Genomic DNA, 20,024 nt, shown 5'->3' with positions numbered 1-20,024 from the left:
GCACGTTCGCAACCCGCAGCATTCGCAACCCACAGCGCTGCGTCTGTGCATGAGCAGGTTGCAATTCAGCACTTCTGCGCATGCGCAAAGCGCAATTTAGCGCTTCTGCGCATGGGCGGCCGCCAAAACCCAGAAGTAACCCGTTCTGGTACTTCCGGGTTTTGGCGCGTCCATAATCCGAAAAAACGCAACCTGAAGCGTCTGTAACCCGAGGTCTGACTGTATCTCTGTGGCCTGTCCCTGGATCAAATGGCTTTTCTTCTTGAAGTTCTCAAAGCTCTTAACCTAGCCTGTCATCGGAACTAGCCAGATGTTTATCTGAGAACCAGTCACAGCCAGTTCATCATTTGAGAAATAAAATTTTAGAGGCTTCTTGCCCCCAAAAGGGCAACTAGAACATTCCATTTTGGCAACTGCAACCTTGGTTTAAGGAGCCATTTGGCACCTAGTTTCTAACCCTGATAAGGAGCACAGGACCACAGGTCCACGTAGCTCAGGACAATGACTGGCAAGGTCGCTCCAGGGTTTCAGGCAACCCTACCAGGATGTGCCCCCGGGGCTTGAACCAGGACCTTCTGCATGCAAAGCAGATGCTCTGCCCCTGGCTTACAAAAGAAAGAGGGGAGAGAGGCGCCTATTCCCTAGCCATAGGAAACCAGAATGCAGCTCTTTCGCCTCCTGAATTTGTCCCCTCCAGGCACCCTTCCCCTCTTGCTCTGCATTGCCGAAACATGCTCCTGCAGGGCAACTCACCTCGTCCTCCTCCTGCAGCCATTCAAAAGTGCCCTCCCCTGGACCAAGGAGGCGGGTCAGGAACAGGCCCTTTCCCCATCTGCCTTGCCTAGCATTCCCGGGCCCCTCTAGGAACAAGCATCTCTCTCACTTTAACGCCTTCTGGAATTCTGCATGGGAAAAAGCTCACGGCTGCTGGTGCTGTCACTCTGTGCCCTGTGCTAGATTGTCTATGGCTTCTTGCCCAAAAAAACAAGCAAAATTCAGAAGTGCTGGTTTTGTTTTGCTGTAGTTGAGATTCCTGCATTGCAGGGGGCTGGACTAGATGACCCTTAGGACCCCTTCCAACTTTACAATTCTATAATTCTATGACCCTCTGGGCTGCATGAGCAGTTTCTCGCCTGTGTATACAACTCGGCAGCCAAAAATGGCTTAAACTCTTGCATCACAAGCAAAAGGGGAAATTCTAGGTTTTTTTAAAAAAGCTTTTGTGGACCTAAGGCACCTAATTAAGATTCACTGCATTTATTTGTTAGATAGATAGATAGATAGATAGATAGATAGATAGATAGATAGATGATAGATGATAGATAGATAGATATTGAATTTATATACCATTCTACACCTGGGGGTCTTAGGGTGGTTTACAGAATAGATAGATGACAGACAGACAGATAATAGACCCTTCCTACGCGGGTGGCGCTGTGGGTTAAACCACAGTGCCTAGGACTTGCCAATCAGAAGGTCGGCAGTTCGAATCCCCGCGACAGGGTGAGCTCCCGTTGCTCGGTCCCTGCTCCTGCCAACCTAGCAGTTCGAAAGCACGTCAAAGTGCAAGTAGATAAATAGGTATCGCTCCGGCGGGAAGATAAACGGCGTTTCCATGCGCTGCTCTGGTTCGCCAGAAGCGGCTTAGTCATACTAAGCACATGACTAAGCTGTACGCCGGCTCCCTTGGCCAATAAAGTGAGATGAGCGTCGCAACCCCAGAGTTAGTCACGACTGGACCTCATGGTCAGGGGTCCCTTTACCTTTTTACAACAAGCCTGAAGTGGCATAAATGGTTCATGCTCTGTCCCAACTTTATCCACTCAACAACCCTGTGAGGTAGGCCAGGCTGAGACTCTGCATCTGGACCGAGGTCGCCCACTGATCTTCATGGTGTAGTGGGGTTTTGAATACATACATATCTCCAAGGGTTCCAATATTACAGAGTCTCTGTGGGTGGGGCTGTGGGGAGATAATCCTGGATTGACCAGGTCTGCCAATGTTGCAAAATGTTATGAAATGACTTTACTTAAAAATATTTAAAAATGGATCAGCATCATAAACACACTTCAATGTGTCACTACTTTAGTGTGGCCATCATTTAAAGCTGCAAATTCAAACATGTTATTATTTTTTCACAACAATTCTTAGAAGTTCATACTTAATGAATCTGATAAAATATCAGAATAGTAAGAGATATGTAGCATTAGAGCATAAGAAGTTGCCTTACTCAGAGTCAAGACTATTCCGTTCAATATTAGCTTGACAGGCAGCAATCTTTCTCAATGGCGGCCTCATTCATGTGAAACTCTCAACTTTCCTGATTTTAAAAAAGGTCATGGGAGATTCTTCCTTTTTCTCCAAGGCTACTATGAATGATTTTTGCTGGTTTTAGATGTTTTGCCTCCACAGGTTTTCAACTTTTTATATTATTGAAGCCTACTATCATCATCATCATGAGCTGTCTTGGAAGGCAGGAGATAAATAACCATATTTATCAGATACATATAAATAAATAAAGGACACAAGAAAATGAGATGGCACGGCAGTCCCCAAAAACACAGGCAAGAATTCGGGGGGAGGGGATATGAGTCCAGAGTGCTGCTGGGTCCAACCCAAAACCTCTCGAATCCTGCATCCTGCTTCTCACCACAGCCAACCAGACTCCTCCACAAAGTCCTCTGCATTCAACTGTCAGAGGCACTAATTCTTCTGAATGCAAAGTGCTAGAAACTGCAGGAGAGAAGGCCCTTGTGCTCAGGCAGGTCCTGCTTCCTGGTTTCCCACAGTCATATTGTTGGCCACCATGAGAACAGGACGCCCATCTGGCTGGGCTTCGCCAGCCACTCTGGGCGGCTTCCAACAAAATATTAAAATACAGTACAGTGGTACCTCGCAAGACGAAAATAATCCGTTCCGCGAGTCTCTTCGTCTAGCAGTTTTTTCGTCTTGCGAAGCAACCCTATTAGCGGCTTAGCGGATTAGCGGTTTAGCGGCTTAGTGGCTATTAAAGGCTTAGTGGCTTAGCGGCTAAAAGGCTATTAAAGGCTTAGCGGCTTAGAAAAAGGGGGGAAAGCAAAAAAAATCGCAAGACGTTTTCATCTTGCGAAGCAAGCCCATAGGGAAATTCGTCTTGCGAAGCGCATCAAAAAACGGAAAACCCTTTCGTCTAGCGGGTTTTTCGTCTTGCGAGGCATTCGTCTTGCGGAGCACCACTGTAATCCATCAAACATTAAAAGCTTCCCTAAACAGGGCTGCCTTCAGATGTCTTCCAAAAGTCTGGTCGTTGTTCTCTTTGACATCTGGTGGGAAGGCGTTCCACAGGGCAGGTGCCACTACCGAGAAGGCCCTCTGCCTGGTTCCCTGTAACGTGGCTTCTCGCAGAGAGGGAACCGCCAGAAGGCTCTCAGAGCTGGACCTCAGTGTCCAGGCAGAACAATGGGGGTGGAGACGCTCCTTCAGGTATACTGGACCGAGGCAGTTTAGGGCTTTAAAGGTCAGCACCGACACTTTGAATTGTGCTCTGAAACGTACTGGGAGCCAATGTAGATCTTTCAAGACCGGTGTTATGTGGTCTCAGCAGCCGCACCCAGTCAGCAGTCTAGCTGCTGCATTCTGGATTAGTTGTAGTTTCTGGGTCACCTTCAAAGGTAGCCCCACGTAGAGCGCATTGCAGTAGTCCAAGCGGGAGATAAGTAGAGCATGCACCACTCTGGTGAGACAGTCCATGGGCAGATAGGGTCTTAGTCTGCATATCAAATGGAGCTGGTAGACAGCTGCCCTGGACACAGAATTGACCTGCACCTCCATGGACAGCTGTGAGTCCAGAATGACTCCCAGGCTGTGCACCTGGTCCTTCATAAACAATATGAACAATAAACTGTAAAAAAATAATTCTGAAATGAAACAAAGCCTACAGTAAGATGGAGAATAATGTTTATTTTTGCATACTTCCACTTTATATTTATTTTTTATTATTGTATATATAGTATGTATTTTTCCATTTGTTGCAGGAGCCTTCTTTGTGGAACCTGGTTCAGCTGCACCATATGGCCCGTGGTAAATCCAGCAGTGAAAAATTTCTGTAACGCCTCCCTAACCTTGATGCCCTAAGCATGGCTTTATTTTGCTTAATGGTTAATCCAGCCCTGGTTGGGGTGAGGACCAGCCCTAACTTCCCCTCAGCGGGTTTTGCACTTCCTTTTTCTCCTTTCCCTCTTCTTTCTGGGAGGAGCCCTTTTTCTTTATAAATGTTTGTTCATATATTTCCTTACCACCTCTTTACACCAGCCTTGGACACTCAAAATGTGTTTTTCCCTACTCCTGTGATTGCAATCTGTTTTGACTGTTTTTCAGCATTTTAAATTGTTGTAACCTACCCTTGGTCCTGCTGGTGAAGAGCAAGTAATAAATGACCGGTAATAATAGTATTACGATATTCACTAACTTTCCAGACCAGTCAGAATCGATGGTGCCAATTTCGTCTTCCACGCTTTAGCAATTATTCTTTTTGCTGCTTTCAGCAAATACGAAACCAGAGCCAGATCCATCTCCACTACTAACCCTTGTAAATAGATCAATAATAATATTTTTGGATCATTTGGTAATAAATACCCGGTCATTCTAAGATAACATTTTGGACAGTAAAGCAATAAGTTTGAATTACCAATTAACTCCAAAATATACGTAAACAACCTGCATGTTGACCACCATATCTTCAACATATATCCTGTGCAGTATGTGTGTGTATGAGAAAGTCAATAAAGAATCAGATACTCTTGATATTGCATACTGTATTGATATATATATGTATATTCCTTCCAATCTACAGATATAATTTGTGGTGGTCTCCTAGCCCAGATCCATTTGTAGCCTTCCAAAGCTAGTTCCTGCTGAATAACTCTCATTTTCACACAAATATTTCAGTTTTAAGGTCTATATTTTCATCATTATAGAACATAGAGTTGTACCTTGGATCTCAAACGCCTTGGTACTCGGACGTTTTGGCTCCCGAATGCCACAAAGCCGGAAGTGAGTCTTCCGGTTTGCGAACATTCTTTGGAACCCAAACATCCAACGGGGCTTTTGATTGGCTGAAGGAAGTTCCTGCAGCCAATCAGAAGCCGCGCTTTGGTTTCTGAATGATTTGGAAGTCAAACGGTCTTCTGGAATGGATTCCGTTCGACTTCCAAGGTACGACTGTATTTTCTTATGATTATGCTCTGTATTTCAATTACCTCCCTTTGGAGTACACAACTCCTTAATTGACCCTTGCTTATTAAGTGCTTCCTGAAGGATCTTATTGCTCTTAGAAAATTAACTGTGCCATATAAGCTACTTTGAGGCTGATGAGAGATTGAAACTTTCCCCCATTAGGAACACTGCTTTGCTCTGTGTGCATTCACTTGTGAGGAATACAACTATAGCAATCATGGACCAACCCAACGCCTGCTCCAGGGGATTTCTATGGCTTCTTCGCTGAATGGGCTGCCATATGTTTGAAAAGGTTCGTTTTACGAGTGAAACACTGACTGCAGTCCAGGCACTTGTATGGTTTTTCTCCGGTGTGAGTCAACTGGTGCCGAATAAGTTTTGAGCGTATACCAAAACATTTCCCGCATTCAGAACACAGAAACGGTTTCTCCCCTGTGTGCATTTGCTGGTGGCGGATCACAAGGTAACTGAGGCTAAAACATTTGCCGCAATCGGTACATTTATAGGGTTTCTCCCCTGTGTGGATCCTCACATGGACAATGAGGTCTCCTTTCTGGCTAAAGCTTTTCCCGCACTCAGAGCACTTGTACGGTTTCTCTCCTGTGTGCATTCTCTGATGTTTAGTAAGCTCGGAGTTTGTATTAAAGGCCTTATCGCAGTCTGAACACTGATAGGGCTTTTCTCCGCTGTGATTTCTCATATGGATAATGAGATTTTGCTTGTAATTGTAGCTTCTGCCACAGTGCAAGCATCCATAGGGTTTCTCATACGTCTGCGATTGCTCCCCTGAATGGATGACTATATGTTTGAGAAGGCCATCTTTCCGACTAAAGCTTTTCTTACAGTCTGAGCATTCATATGGTTTCTCACCCGTGTGGGTTCTCTGATGTCTAAGGAGATCAGAGTTCATAACAAAGGATTTCCCACAATCCAAACATTCATATGGTTTCTTCTCTGAGTGGAACTGTAGGTGTGCTGTGAGTCTCCCTTTTCAGATGAAGCTTTTGCCGCAGTCCGGACATTTATATGGAGCCTCTCCTGCATGGAGTCTCTGATGTGCAATAAGTTTGTAGTTTGCTTGGAACGATTTGCCGCATTCCAAGCATTTGTATGGTTTCTCTTCTGTGTGGATTCTCTCGTGAAGAGCAAGGTTTCCTTTCCGAGTAAATTTCTGCCCACAGCCTGAGCATTCGTATGGCTTCTCCCCAGTGTGGATTCTCCTATGTGCGGCTAAATGTGATTCCTGCCTGAACCTCTTGCCACAGTTCCAGCAGTCGTAAGGTTTGTTTTCTGAGTGGGTTCTGTAATGTTTAAAGACTTCCGAGTTTGTAGAGAAAGATTTCTCGCACTCTGAGCATTTGTACGGTTTCTCCCCGGTATGGGTCCTGGCATGTGCAACCAGGTTACATTTCTTATTGAAGCTTTTGCCGCACTCTGAGCATTCATGTTGCTTCTCTCCCGTGTGGGTTCTGAAATGTATAATAAAGTCAGAATTCATGCTGAAGCTTCTCCCGCACACGGAGCACTGATACGGTTTCTCCCCTGTATGATTGCGCTGGTGTCGAAGGAGGTCGGCGTTCTTACAGAAGGATTTCCCACAATGCAAACACTTGTACGGCTTCTCTTCTGCATGGATTCTCTCATGCATAGCAAGATTTCCTTTCTGAGAGAAGCTTTTCCCACACACGGTGCATTCATAGGGTTTCTCCCCTGTGTGGGTTCTATAATGTCTAATAAGGTTAGCATTCCTACAGAAGGTTTTCCCACAGTCTGAGCACTTATAAGGCCTCTCTTCTGCAATGGAAGAGCTGTTCTCACATTCTGTTGAGGTTACTTGTCCCTCATTCTTCCCTTTTGCCTCCTCGGTTGAGATTTCATCCAGGTCTTTGCTGCTTTCTGAACATCTAATCGTCTTATTTAATATCCCGCCCGGATTTCCCACCCGTTGTCTCAAAACAGCTTCCACCTTCACAACGCACTGGGTATCTTGCTCTTTGGCTATCTGCACTGCTGCCTGGAGTGGCTCCCTCAGCTCAGAGCTCTTCAGCTCTGGGTTCTTGTTAGCTTCCTCATTCATAGACTCCATATCTGAAGGAAAGAGAAATTCAACTGTGAGTCGACACCCTACATCCAGAGGTCATGAAACAATTGCCAAAGAGCGAGAGAGACTGAATACGCACCATACATTTAAAGTACATTTTCCTCTCCAAAAAATCCTGGGAACTTCAGTTTGCCTCTCACAGAGCTACAATTCCTAGCAGCCTTAATGAATTACAGTTCCTGGGATTCTTTGGGGTGTGTAGGACCCTGTGCTTTAAAAGATGTGTACGCAGCCTTGGCCTAGCAACCATGAAGCCTGAGGCAAGGTAAGACAGTCAAGCTACTCTGAAGGGACTATTGCTGAGTGGTATTTATTATTTATTTGTTTTTAATTACAGTGGTACCTCGGGTTACAGACGCTTCAGGTTACAGACTCCGCTAACTCAGAAGTAGTACCTCGGGTTAAGAACTTTACTTCAGGATGAGAACAGAAATTGCGCGGCGGCAGCGGGAGGCCCCATTAGCTAAAGTGGTACCTCAGGTTAAGAACAGTTTCAGGTTAAGAACGGACCTCCGGAATGAATTAAGTTCTTAACCCAAGGTACCACTGTACTTTTTAAACCAGCTTTCAGGGATAAAACACCACTGTCATAGAAATTCACAATACTATTAAGTATTATTATACATATTATATCCACACTAAGGGAGCTGCAGTGGCTGTCCATCAGCTACCAGGCCACATTCAAGGTCTTTTGTGACACACACATAAAAGCCCTGAATAATTTGGAGGCCTAAAAGACTGCCTACTCCTGAAGAGACCCTGTCTCTTCAGGAGAGCACATCAACGATCTGAGGAAATTTTAACTCATGACACTGCGCCCTACAGAGTATCACACGGCAGTGAGCCAAAAACGTTCATTTTCTGACTTTGCCCCTGCACTGTGGAAGACCCTTCCCCCACCACACATGAAGCATAATTCTGACACTTTATTATTTTTTATATTTTGCTGGAAGCCACCCAGAGTGGCTGGGGAAACCAAGCCAGATGGGATGATGTTGATGATAATAATAATAATAATAATAATAATAATAATAATAATAATAATAGGAATGTGTAATTTAGAGGAAAATATGGGTGATTACCAGAGAAGCTGAAGGAAGTCCAAAAAGAGATAATTTGTGAAAATGTGGATAAAATTGTATAATTGTGCTGAAAATTAATTAAAAAATTATTAAAATAATAATAATAACAACAACAACAACTATTAGCAACTTCTGCCACTTCGTTTATTGAGACAATTTATATAAGACTTCATATGTATTTGGAATCTTGCAAATACATATCTTTTTGCCCTGACTTTCCTTGACCCATATGATCAGTCCCTACCATTCCTCTTTCAGTATTGTTGATTTGCTGTTCTCATAAAGCTATTTTATTGTTTTTGTGTTATTTTATTATGCCAGTTAGGGCCTTCTTATTTTTAAAGTTAAGTGATCCATCTAGTCTAGCATCCTGTTCTCACAGTGATCACCAGATGTGATTCCCAACAAGGCAAATTGGGAATCACATCTGGTGATCACTGTGCAGAGGCAAATTGCTTCCTACTGTGGCTAGTTGGGACATGTTTGCACAGCTATTTGTATATCTATTTGATAGATTGATTGTTTGTTTGTGTGTGAGTGAGTGAGTGAGAGAGAGAGAGAGAGAGAAAGAAGGAGCAAGGGAGGTTTCTAGCTGGAAGTAACTGAAAGTGAGATTGCAGCCTTGGAGCATGATTCTGCCACAGCTGTTCCTTTTGGAAGTTCCTTGTAGGCATAACACTTTAGTATGATTCTGCTTGTATATCTTTAAATAAACCCAATGGTATTAAGACACCTGAAGGCTACAGACACATTTAAATCACACAGCTTTCCCCCAAGAATCACAGAAACTAATTTCCCCATCACAGAGCTACAATTCCCAACACCCTTCACAAACTACAATTCCCAGACTTCTTTGGAGGGAGCCGTGTGCTTTAAAGGTGCTTTAAATGTATGATGTCTATGCAGCCTGTCTTCAGGGCTCTCTAAGGGGCATTTATTGCATATGGCTGTGTATACACTAAACAGGAGAGACATGTTCTTTCCTTCCCAAGAATTCTGGGCATTGCAGTTTCCACCCCACAGAGTTACAATTATCAGCAACCCTTAACAAACTACAGTGCCCAGAATTCACTGAGGGAAAGACGGTGCTTTAAAGGTGTAGCATTCACACAGCCCTAGTCTCTTGAACAGCATCTCTTAACAGCTATAAATATTGTGGCATCAGAAAATATTTGAGAAACAGCTGTGGATTCTCCCCATTCCCTTACCTGCACAGACTGCAGTTTGGTCAGGGGACATGAGATCGTCCTCACAGCAAGAGTCTGTCCACCCTCACCAGCCTCAGACCTCAAGAAAACCTGGCTCCTTTTTCATGGTTCTCCATTTAAACCTCTTTCATGTTGGGTCTTAACCTGCTGAGTTGAAGAATTTATTTTATTTTTTTGCTTTATTAAATTTATACCCCCATCCCTCTTCCCAAAGGAGCCCAGGGCAGCAAACAAGTGATACACACACCAAAACAAAAATCCAATTCAGTGGCAGACTGGGAAAGATATTCAGTAGGTGCTGAAAAGACAACAAAGGCGACACCTTTATAATAATCAAACAGCAGGTGCCACAACACTAAAGGCCCAATGCCTTCAGTATTCCTCCTCTTTTATTGCTGCATTTATATCCCACCTTTTCCCAAGAAGTTCAAGGGAAAAGTTCAGATGCCACATTCCCCCCTTTCAAGCTCAAGGACCTTGCTTACCAAGCGTCCTTGATAGCTTGATCTTCATCATATTCCTGAGGTAAAGCTCTGTATAGGGCCATGATATGAGGTAGAGTTTCTTTCGAAATCATCTTGCTAATTGTACTTCTAAAACGTGAGATGATACATGGCACCATACATAAAACCATTATTACTACCGTCAAGAAAAACAAGCAAGACAATAATATCCCTTTGAGTCCCGCAACATTAGGTAACCAATTGGTGAGCCATCCCATATCCCATCCTTCCATGTTTGTACTGGGACATGTGCTATATTCTCCATCTTTGTAGCCAACACACGGATTGCCTCACCATTATCAGAAATGTTAAAGCAACAGGCATTCCCTGTCAAGTTCAAGACTCCACATAGGCCTCCCTGCCTGGCAAGTACATAATCCATTCCCATTTTCAGCTGCAAAATGGCGGCTCTACTTTCATCCAACTGTTGTGCAATAAGTCTCAAACTCTGGGCCGTTGCATTGGTTACAAGTTCCACTACTGCTTGCAATCGAATTATTCTGTTTAGATTATAAATAGGATCCCGTGCCCCTTGTATGAGCTCACCAGGATTCCAGGAGGCAGGATCATAATAGGCTATAATGCGCTCTGGCGGCCAATCATCAGTACCGCTCCAACTTTGGGTACTTCCTCCTGCTATACGAGAAATATCAGCATTCCTTCGTGTTCGCTTAGCTGAACTAGTGGGCATAATCCACATTGGTGGTAATACCCATCCCAAGAAACAAGTCCCACTCCATTTGGAAGGGAGTTTCTTGTATGCCCATTCTCCACATATCCACCACAACCATCGGGTCTGAGGTTTTTGGTACGTGGAGTGCATAAGGCGAAATATCAAAAGGGGTAGAGAGTTCACAGTGCAGTATGTTAGATTGCCTTTTTCTGTCACAGTTATGTTCCACACCACTTTCCATGCATGAATAAAAGGAGGTGCACAGGGCAAGGTATTCCGAGTTCGATACGTAGTACCGTTTGCCCAGGTTTGACTATTCTTAATATAATCCCAAGTATAGTGGCAATGAGAAGAGCCTATCATGGTAGGATCAGCTGCATCTGATGATTTATGCACACAGATTTCCCCTTGCACAGGTATAACTCGTATTGGTTTAGTTGAGTTCCAACCGGGGAAATTCTGTACTTCTGTTTGGTGTGGCATTTCGCTTACCATACCAATGGCACTTAATGGTATTGGTAATAAGGGCATACCTCCCTCTGAATCATCTGGCCCAAGAGAGCAAACAAGGCAATTAGTCCTATTTGCAACATTGGCTACCATCTCAGCTAAGCCTACCCACATATTGTGGTCATGGCGGAATCCATATTTAGCAAATTTGGTCAGATTCATGGACCCTTCCCCTTCCCAAGGGATCAGGATTAATAATAAAATCATGTTGATGTCTAGCATATGCATTCCTTCCACAAAAGATTACCTTATTGTGATAGCAAATAATTATTAGTCCCAATATAATTCCCCCAGTGACAGAAATGGGGAACCACCAAGACCAAAACATATATCCCAAGGATCCCCAATGTGTAATATCTCTGATAATTGTTCCACAAGGGGGCAGTCAATCAATTGTATAAGAGAATCTTCCCGTTCACAATTGCTGGTTTAGACGCTCCTCAAGCTTCAGGCGTGCGCAGGTCAGCCAGCTTCCAGGTTGTGGCTGCAGCAGGCCGGTCGTCTAATGTTGCCCGTGACCTAACCCGTTCCCGGTAGGGCTAGATACAGGGGTTTTTGGAGAGAGTCAGTTTTAAAGGATTAGAGGGGTCACCTTTGCACGTCCAACTGCCTCCGGACTTCTTCAAACAAGAGTGATGAATCCAGGGGGTCACCTCAGCTACCTTCACCGCTGTTAGAATAGAGAGCAGGACGGTGTAAGGTCCACGCCACTTAGGTGCAAGTGGATCACGTTTCCACTCTTTCACCCATATGCTATGCCAGCCTGGAGCTGATGAATCGGCTTGGCAATGCTGCACGGCGTGTGCTTGAGGGCCCACCTGTTAAGATAAAAAACAAACAAACACGGGAGAGAGACAAAAACACGGGAGAGATTGCACTTGTCCCTGTGTCACATGGTCTCCTATTTGTTTGAGGTCAGTTGGAATATCCTGAACAAAGGAGGGCGGCCTCCCATACAGGAGCTCAAAAGGTGACAACTTAAGTCTTTTTGTGGGTGCGCACCGAACACGAAACAGTGTTATGGGTAACACGTCTACCCTCCTGAGACTTTAGACCACGGGTGTCAAGCACAAGGCCCGCAGGCCAAATCCGGCCCGCCAGACCTCGTCATGTGGCCCGTGTAGCCAGCAATTCCTGGTGTCCGTAAGGGCCGCCCCCGCTTCCCCCGCAAGCCCTTTTATCAATGACAAAGGCAGGAACGCTCCTTCCGCGCCTGTCCGGCTCTGCAAAAGGCAACCCTTTCACACGCTTGATTTGCAACCCAACCCAGCCGCGCGGTGCCCTTTCGGGTTTCTCCCTCTCCTCCTCGCCAAGCCCCGAATTGAGCCCGCCCTCCGCTGTCAAGGCCTGTCTGGCTCGCAGTACCTATTGCGGCGCTTGCTTCTGTGAAATGCGGACTGCTTTCCGGCTCTCCGCCCTCACTTTGCCCGCTTGGACGGAGCAAAGCACACAACACCGGCTGTGCCATCGCGGGGTCCGCGCGTGTAAGAGCCGCCGCTGCACACAAAGCTAGGGATCCTTCTCTCTCTTCCTCCCTCGGTTCACCTTTGGCCCTGATCGGAGAGGCCTGATCCCGGGCCATCGCTCGCTCTTCCCTCTTACACGGGTGACTCACCCGCCCCCGCCTCCTCCTCCTCTCCTCCCAGAAAGGCAGGCTGGATGCGGGACGGTCCCTGCACCTTTAAAGTCCTGCACATTTTCTGCAGTGCGTACAAACACCGAGGTCTAGCTGCAAAGTTAGCAAGCCTAGGCCCTTGTTAAGGTGGGCTTGAGGAGGGTTGGCTCGGAAAGCCGCTCGGGTCGCTCTGTGCGCGCCCCCCTCCAAGCAACCCACGTGCAACGGGTGCTGGCTGAGCAAGGTCGCTACTGTAAAAAATAAATAAAGAGAGCACGAAAGCAAAACCCGCGCACCAGGGGAAGCTTGGCCGGAGGAAGCCGAGCAGCGTCGGCGTCGGCGCCTTGCTCTGCTGGAGAGATGGCAGCCGAAGTTGTGTCACCTGCTGCTGCTGCTGGCCCGTGCCACCTTAAGGGCCGGTTGTTGGTGCTGTGGAGTGGGAGGTTGTCAGCAAGCACATGGGGATATTAAAGCAGCCTGTGCTTTTCCTTTGCAGGCTTGGCACAGCCCGGCCTGGTCCCTGGGGTGCAGGGCCGTAAGAGATGGAGGCAGGCTGGGCCCTCTCCCTCCTGGGTGAAGCACCTGCCGGAAGCCTCGTGGCAATCATCCCCCCCCCCGGGGGCACACACAACAGACACTGGGGCCAACGGAGCGTGGTGGGTTAGGGTGGCAAATGCCTCTCTGAGCTCCGCAGAAAAGCTGAACTTGCACCAGAGCCGCCTCTGACCCACATAATGGGCTATTGCCAGCTTGTATTTTAGGGAGCTGGTTTCTTGTTTTCAGCCTTGCAGCAGCAGTACCCGACTGCACACACTTAATGTGATCTCACAACAATCCTAGGAGGTAGGCCATGGTTATTCCCATTGTAGAAGAGAGGAGAAACGGAGTGATATAATGCCAGCAGTAGTATAAATATGTCCCCATACATGCACCATACAAATAAAGAGTGGACACATAGTCCTACAGATACAACCGGCCCTTTGAGGGTGACCAAACTGTTGATGCGGCCCCCGATGAATTTGAGTTTGACACCCCTGCTTTAGACATATTAGTGGGCTTCTGGCATGCCCTGCAGATGCCTTGCACAAGCGTCTGGCGGTAGGTAGTAAGCCTGGCCAGGTGAATTGCATTGTTTGGATCCCAATTAGGATCTTCCAAGGGAAAGTTGTCCTGGAGATGATGGTCAATATTATAAATATTTCCCACTCTGGCCTGCTCACGCAAATATATCTGTGCCTTTTCAATTATGTCTCTCCTTTCCTCAGTGGTGAAAAGAGTATTCAGGAGCTGGCGACAATCTGTCCAAATAGGACTATTACTATTGAGGTCACCAAGTCCATCATAGCCTGAGGTTTTTCTGCGAAAGATGGGGTGTTTTCCAATTCATCAGATCTGTAGTTGTGAATGGAATACATTGCAGGGTCGAAGTTCGAGGTGGCCGTGGTCCAGGTTGCCCATTAACCAGCACAGGCTCCTCAAGTGCATCAAATACTCTTCTAAGAGGGGCTACTACGTGACCTTTTTCTTCACTTTGCTCTAGGGGCCTCAAATCATAAGGGATGGTATCTGTTCCAAGGCGTTCTTTTAGCAGCTTTATACGCCTGGCTGTATTGCTTGCTGACCGATCAAGGTCTCCCTGTAACTTCTGTAATATTTCTCTGGGACTTGGATGTACAGGGGTTTGGGGTGGGCAATCAGTTGTTCCACTAAAGGAGACTGTAGATGGAGGTCTATTAGGAGTCACAGGTGGAATAACCACTTCTGCTTGGGCTTTATTATAGGACTCCAATGCCTCCTGAAGATATTTATCATAATCTATCAAGGAATCAAGCTCTGTGACTCCACCCCCATTATTCGTTCCACTTTCTTGCCTTGGGGTTACAACTGGTGGAGGGTTTGAATTAGGCTCCCTTCGATGTGGAGCATAGGGGGGAGGTGGAAGCACCTCTTCCTCTGGTCCCTCAAAAATGGGTTTAAGTTTATTTGGCAAGATTCCTTTCCTAGCTTCGGCTTTTACAGCCAATAATTTGCATCGTTGGACTTTGCATTCCCTTATCCATGGAGGATTTTTTTTATTTAATGTGCTCAGCCAGGAATCTATATATGAAAATTGTTCTGGGCACCCTCCAGTTTCTTTGGTGATGTTAGACCAAAGTTTGCTTACTAAATTTATATCAAAGGTTCCCTGGGATGGCCATCCAGTAATTTGTTTTGGCCATTCTAGTTCACATAACGTTCTCAAGCGCTCTGGCGTCATTTTGACTCGATATGCCCCTGAGAAGGCTTTCTTAAAATTATTTAACATACATTCAAGAGGTGTATTTTCCCCCTTTGAACCCCCAACTCCCATTGTATGGCCCTGTGAAGTATCCACTCAGTCACTCACACACACGCCTTACTGGGAAACGAAGTAGTACTCACTCCACACTTAGGTCAGCTACACATTGTACTTTCTCACACATGCAATGCGCTAGATACTTCAACCACACTCTACCTCCCAATCTTCCCTTTTCCCTACACCAGATCACCATCTGATGTACCCAGCCACCTAGCGTACTCAGTTCCCCTTTACTGAGACGCAGAAGTTTGATCAGGACTTCTCTTCCTCCCAATTAATTGGAGGGCCAAAACCCCTTAGTGCACTTACCCTTAGCTGGTTGCCTGTTTATTTCTCTGGTCCCCCCCGGTCCGTCGCCGTCAGTGGGCAGGGTATCAGACAGACGAGACTTCTGCATTCCCCCTGGAAAAATTTACCAGTGCGCGCTGGGAAGCAGTTTAGAGATCCTCTCTCTTGTACCCTGTCCAATAGGGCGAAGGGGCTGAGTTGAAGAATTTATTTTATTTTTTTTGCTTTATTAAATTTATACCCCCATCCCTCTTCCCAAAGGAGCCCAGGGCAGCAAACAAGTGATACACACACCAAAACAAAAATCCAATTCAGTGGCAGACTGGGAAAGATATTCAGTAGGTGCTGAAAAGACAACAAAGGCGACACCTTTATAATAATCAAACAGCAGGTGCCACAACACTAAAGGCCCAATGCCTTCAGTATTCCTCCTCTTTTATTGCTGCATTTATATCCCACCTTTTCCCAAGAAGTTCAAGGGGATAATTTACCTGTGAGATAATTTAGGCTGAGAGATTGTGACTGAGCCCAAGCTCACCCAGTGAGTATCATGGCTGAGTGGTCTTCGTCCAAGCAGCTCTCCATCAACTGCATCACCCCAACAGGAGTGGACTTCCAGATAAGACGACGGCATCTGGAGGAGGCCCTTCCTTGGGAAGAAGTGTTTCTCGTTAAACCACCCTGAGAATTTTAGCTCTGTGGGAGGAATAGGAGGTACTCTAACCCTGCCCCCCCCCCCGGCACCTTTAACAAAATGCAGTTCCAATGATCTTTTGAGGGACGCCATGACTGTTTAACGGGATGCGGGTTAAACCACAGAGCCTAGGACTTGCTGATCAGAAGGTTGGTAGTTCGAATCCCCGCGATAGTGTAGCACCCTGCTTGTGGTTAACGCTTAGCTGGAATGAAATATTCAACGCAGCAACAGAGAAATTAAAATAATAATTTATTTGTCAGACAAATAAATGAGAGGCTCAGTGGTATATGGTTACCAAGCTCTGGCCTGCCTCCTGCCATTATGGCCAGCACTTATATTCCCTTAATCCAGCCCCCTTTGCTCCTCCTTGGGCTGCCTCTGTTCAATCAGCCTGGTTGGATTTCCTATTGGCTGATTGCTATAACTAATCACAAAAAGATACACCCATATCCTCCTGTCCTTATAAGGGAGACAAAGAGCTATATATAAATGACAAATAAGTAATAATATATCTTACATGGAATCTTAATTACCAGCTCACCTCTTGCCCTCCTTGCCCTATTGCCTTCTAAAACAAATGGTTAATCTTAAATTTTTATCTTGAACAGATGTCAGAGACCTTGGGTTCATATTCTCATGCATCATCAATGAAATATCTCCTTTTGGAGGTCTTTAAACAAAGGCCTGACAACCATTTGTCATGAGTGCTCGCTGGCGTTTTCCTGTCTTGCAGGGGAGCTGGGCTCGTTTTGCCCCTCTGGTCTCACAGCAATATGACTCTATGAAATAAGAATTTAGCATTTCTTTCTTTCTAGATCCTTTGCATAATTACATTTAAGCCAGCATATTTCATACATAACATATATAGCTTTTTAGAAGGATAAATCTCCTCAAAGTAAAAGGAAGGAACAGTTTACAGCCTCAAAATAAAAAGTGAAGAAAAAAGTCTCTTCCCCTGTTTACACTCCCCCCCTTCTCCAGCCAGTTGTTTTCAAAACAATTTGCTCTTGGCCTTTTACCCTGTGGCTCAAGTTTAAGAAAGGCCCATGGTATCATTTTACTATTTGCCCATTCCTAATTGTGTTTTCTCAGCCTGCAAGGGCAGTGTATGTAATTCCCCCTTTTTATGACTTTGAGAATTGTTTTTCCTGCTATAAATCAGGGGGGGGGGGCCTTGTTCAGGAGGAAAACATTGCCAAGGTTCCTCTGCCTGGCATGAAACATTTGAAAATCTAAGCCCATTTAATTTAGGAACCTGATCAAGATATAAGCCAATATAAGTCTTGATTAAAAATGCAGTCTATATTCAGATGCCACAATAGGGTGAGCTCCCGTTACTCGGTTCCTGCTCCTGCCAACTTAGCAGTTCGAAAGCACATCAAAAGTGCAAGTAGATAAATAGGTACCACTCTGGCGGGAAGGTAAACAGCGTTTCCGTGCGCTCCTCTGGTTTGCCAGAAGCCGCTTAGTCATGCTGGCCACATGACCCGGAAGCTGTACGCCGGCTCCCTCGGCCAGTAAAGTGAGATGAGCGCCGCAACTCCAGAGTCGGCCACAACTGGACCTAATTGTCAGGGGTCCCTTTACCTTTATCTCATGACTGTTTAAAGTGGTATCCTACCAATATAAATGTATAGTGTAGGTGGGGCCTGAGTGACCGTCACGGTCTCTCATTCTGGCCTTCCTCTAAGGGTTGTTGTGAGGATAAAACAAGAGGGGGGGCTATTGCGTTGTTGTTTTCATTTTTAGTATGTATTTTGTGGTTTTTATCTTGATTTTATTCTGTGAACCGCCCTGAGACCCCTGGGTATAGGGCGGTATATAAATTCAATAAATAAATAAAAATAAATGAACACTCCACCACTAGTTCCTTGGAGGAAAAGGCCAAATATAAATGAGGGGGAAAATGCAATCCAAAATATACCCCCTACCTCTAAATGTAAGCATCTTAACAGGGCAATCCTAGATAACGGTAAACAGAGAAAGTTTTTGTTACAGATAGGTAGCCGTGTTGGTCTGCCATAGTCAAAACAAAAAAAATTCCTTCCAGTAGCACCTTAAAGACCAACTAAGTTAGTTCTTGGTATGAGCTTTCGTGTGCATGCATCTGAAGAAGTGTGCATGCACACGAAAGCTCATACCAAGAACTAACTTAGTTGGTCTTTAAGGTGCTACTGGAAGGAATTTTTTTTGTTTAGAGAAAGTTTTTGTAATAGATAAAGATATAATGCTGTGAAAAGGTATGAGTAAAAACAAACACTGTGGAAGTGGGGGTGGGAAGTCAGTTTATGAAATAATGTAATTATTGATATGAAGACAATTGTGAAACTGCTTGAAATTTTTTATATATTGCAAAAAAACCCAAAACAAAACAGGGCAGTCCTATACGTGTCCACGCAGAAGGAAGCCCCATTGAGTTCAGCAGCACCTACTCCTGGACTTTCAAACAATGGATATCAAGACCCTGGATTTCTTTTCCTTTCTTTTTAAGCTGCCTGGGAACCGAAGTAAATGTAATGTACTCACTTGCAGGACTTGGACTGCAGAAGAATAGGAAGGAGGAAAACCCACTGCCAGCACCTGTGTTCCAGAAGATCACCCACCTTCACTCCCTTTCTAAGTTTGTCCCCTCTGGGCACCCTTCCCCCTTCCCTTCCCTTCCCCTCTGCTTTCCCTAAATAGACTCCTGCTGTGCAACTCACCTCTTCCTGCAGCTGTTCAAAATTTGCCTGGACCAAGGAGGCGGGGCCAGGAAGAGGCTCTTTTCCCATCCCGCATTCCAAAGCCTCTCTAGGAACAAGCATCCATCACTTTAACTCTTTTCAGGGTCTCAAAGGCCCCATCTGCACTATACATTTAAAGCAGCATTATTCCACTTTTAATCAGTCATGGCTTCCCCCAGACAATCCAAGTTTTTGTCAAGGGTGCTGAGAGACCTCTCTATACCTCTCACCAAGCTATCACAGTGGGATTTGGTTTAGGAGTTTTTGTTGGCGGTCAAGATTTAATTTAGGAGATGATTTATTTTTGCTGTGCTTGGTATTTTTATTGCTTTGCATTTTTTATTGTTACACCTAATTTGGAATTACACAAGGATTCATTTTACTGTACATTTATTGATACATTTTCATTTATTATGTACGGCTTCTTAAATTTTGTTATGTTTTTGTGACTGCGAGTGTGAATTGTGTTATTTTTTCCCTGACGCTGCAAGCTAGCGAGCGAAAAATTGAGCATTTTGTTGATGTTGCAAGAAAGGTGGCATACAAATAAAGAATTAAGTACGACAAATGGCAACTGCTGAAATTATTCAGTGTCAACCCAGTGTACAGCTGATTCCCATGTTAGGGATCATTAGGAAAGATTTTGAAAATAAAACTGCTAGCATCACAACACCATCATACAAATCTGTGGTGTGACTGCATTTGGCGTACTGCGTACAGTTCTGGTTGCCTCACCGAAGAAAGGCTATAGCAGAGGTGGACATGGTTTAGAAAATGACAATCAAAAGGGCCAAGAGGCCAGAGCAAAATGTGCAACAATTTCTGCTTCTTCGTTTAGAAAAAAGGCATGGCGTGGAGAAATCTCATCACACTGAAAACTGGGGGCATCCAATAAAGCAGAAGGGAAGGCGATTCCAGACAGACAAAGGGAAACACTTCTTCACAAAGCACATAGTTAAACTATGGAACTCACTGCCACAGGAGGCAGTGATGAAGGCCAATCCCTTTTCTGAATCAGAGGTCCCCCAAACCTTCCCCACTCCGTAAATTTCTGATGGAACCAGCGCTGACC

General features: G+C 45.2%; 1 protein-coding gene across 1 annotated transcript; it reads right to left on the bottom strand.

The window, feature by feature from the left end:
- Positions 1–3,919: 3,919 nt before the first annotated feature.
- On the bottom strand, positions 3,920–19,793 carry LOC309364985 (uncharacterized protein). The gene is made up of 3 exons (XM_081903055.1): positions 18,752–19,793; positions 9,606–9,749; positions 3,920–7,302 (listed from the first exon to the last, which is right to left on the bottom strand). The coding sequence occupies exons 2-3, from the start codon at positions 9,634–9,636 to the stop codon at positions 6,206–6,208; spliced, it is 1,128 nt and encodes a 375-aa protein (XP_081759181.1). The 5' UTR covers positions 9,637–9,749; positions 18,752–19,793; the 3' UTR covers positions 3,920–6,205.
- Between the last annotated feature and the right edge of the window lie 231 nt (positions 19,794–20,024).

Source organism: Podarcis melisellensis (genome assembly GCF_964234715.1).
Source record: "Podarcis melisellensis genome assembly, chromosome: 2".
Classification (NCBI taxonomy): domain Eukaryota; kingdom Metazoa; phylum Chordata; class Lepidosauria; order Squamata; family Lacertidae; genus Podarcis; species Podarcis melisellensis.
Note: the sequence above shows the minus strand (reverse complement) of the source record. Positions and strands in the feature narration are given on the sequence as shown.

Excerpts from the sequence above, each read along its gene's own strand:
- LOC309364985 (XM_081903055.1), bottom strand. The coding sequence starts at position 9,636 with ATGTCCCCTGACCAAACTGCAGTCTGTGCAG. Across the intron at positions 7,303-9,605 it reads CCAAACTGCAGTCTGTGCAG|ATATGGAGTCTATGAATGAG; the intron begins GTAAGGGAATGG and ends TCTTTCCTTCAG.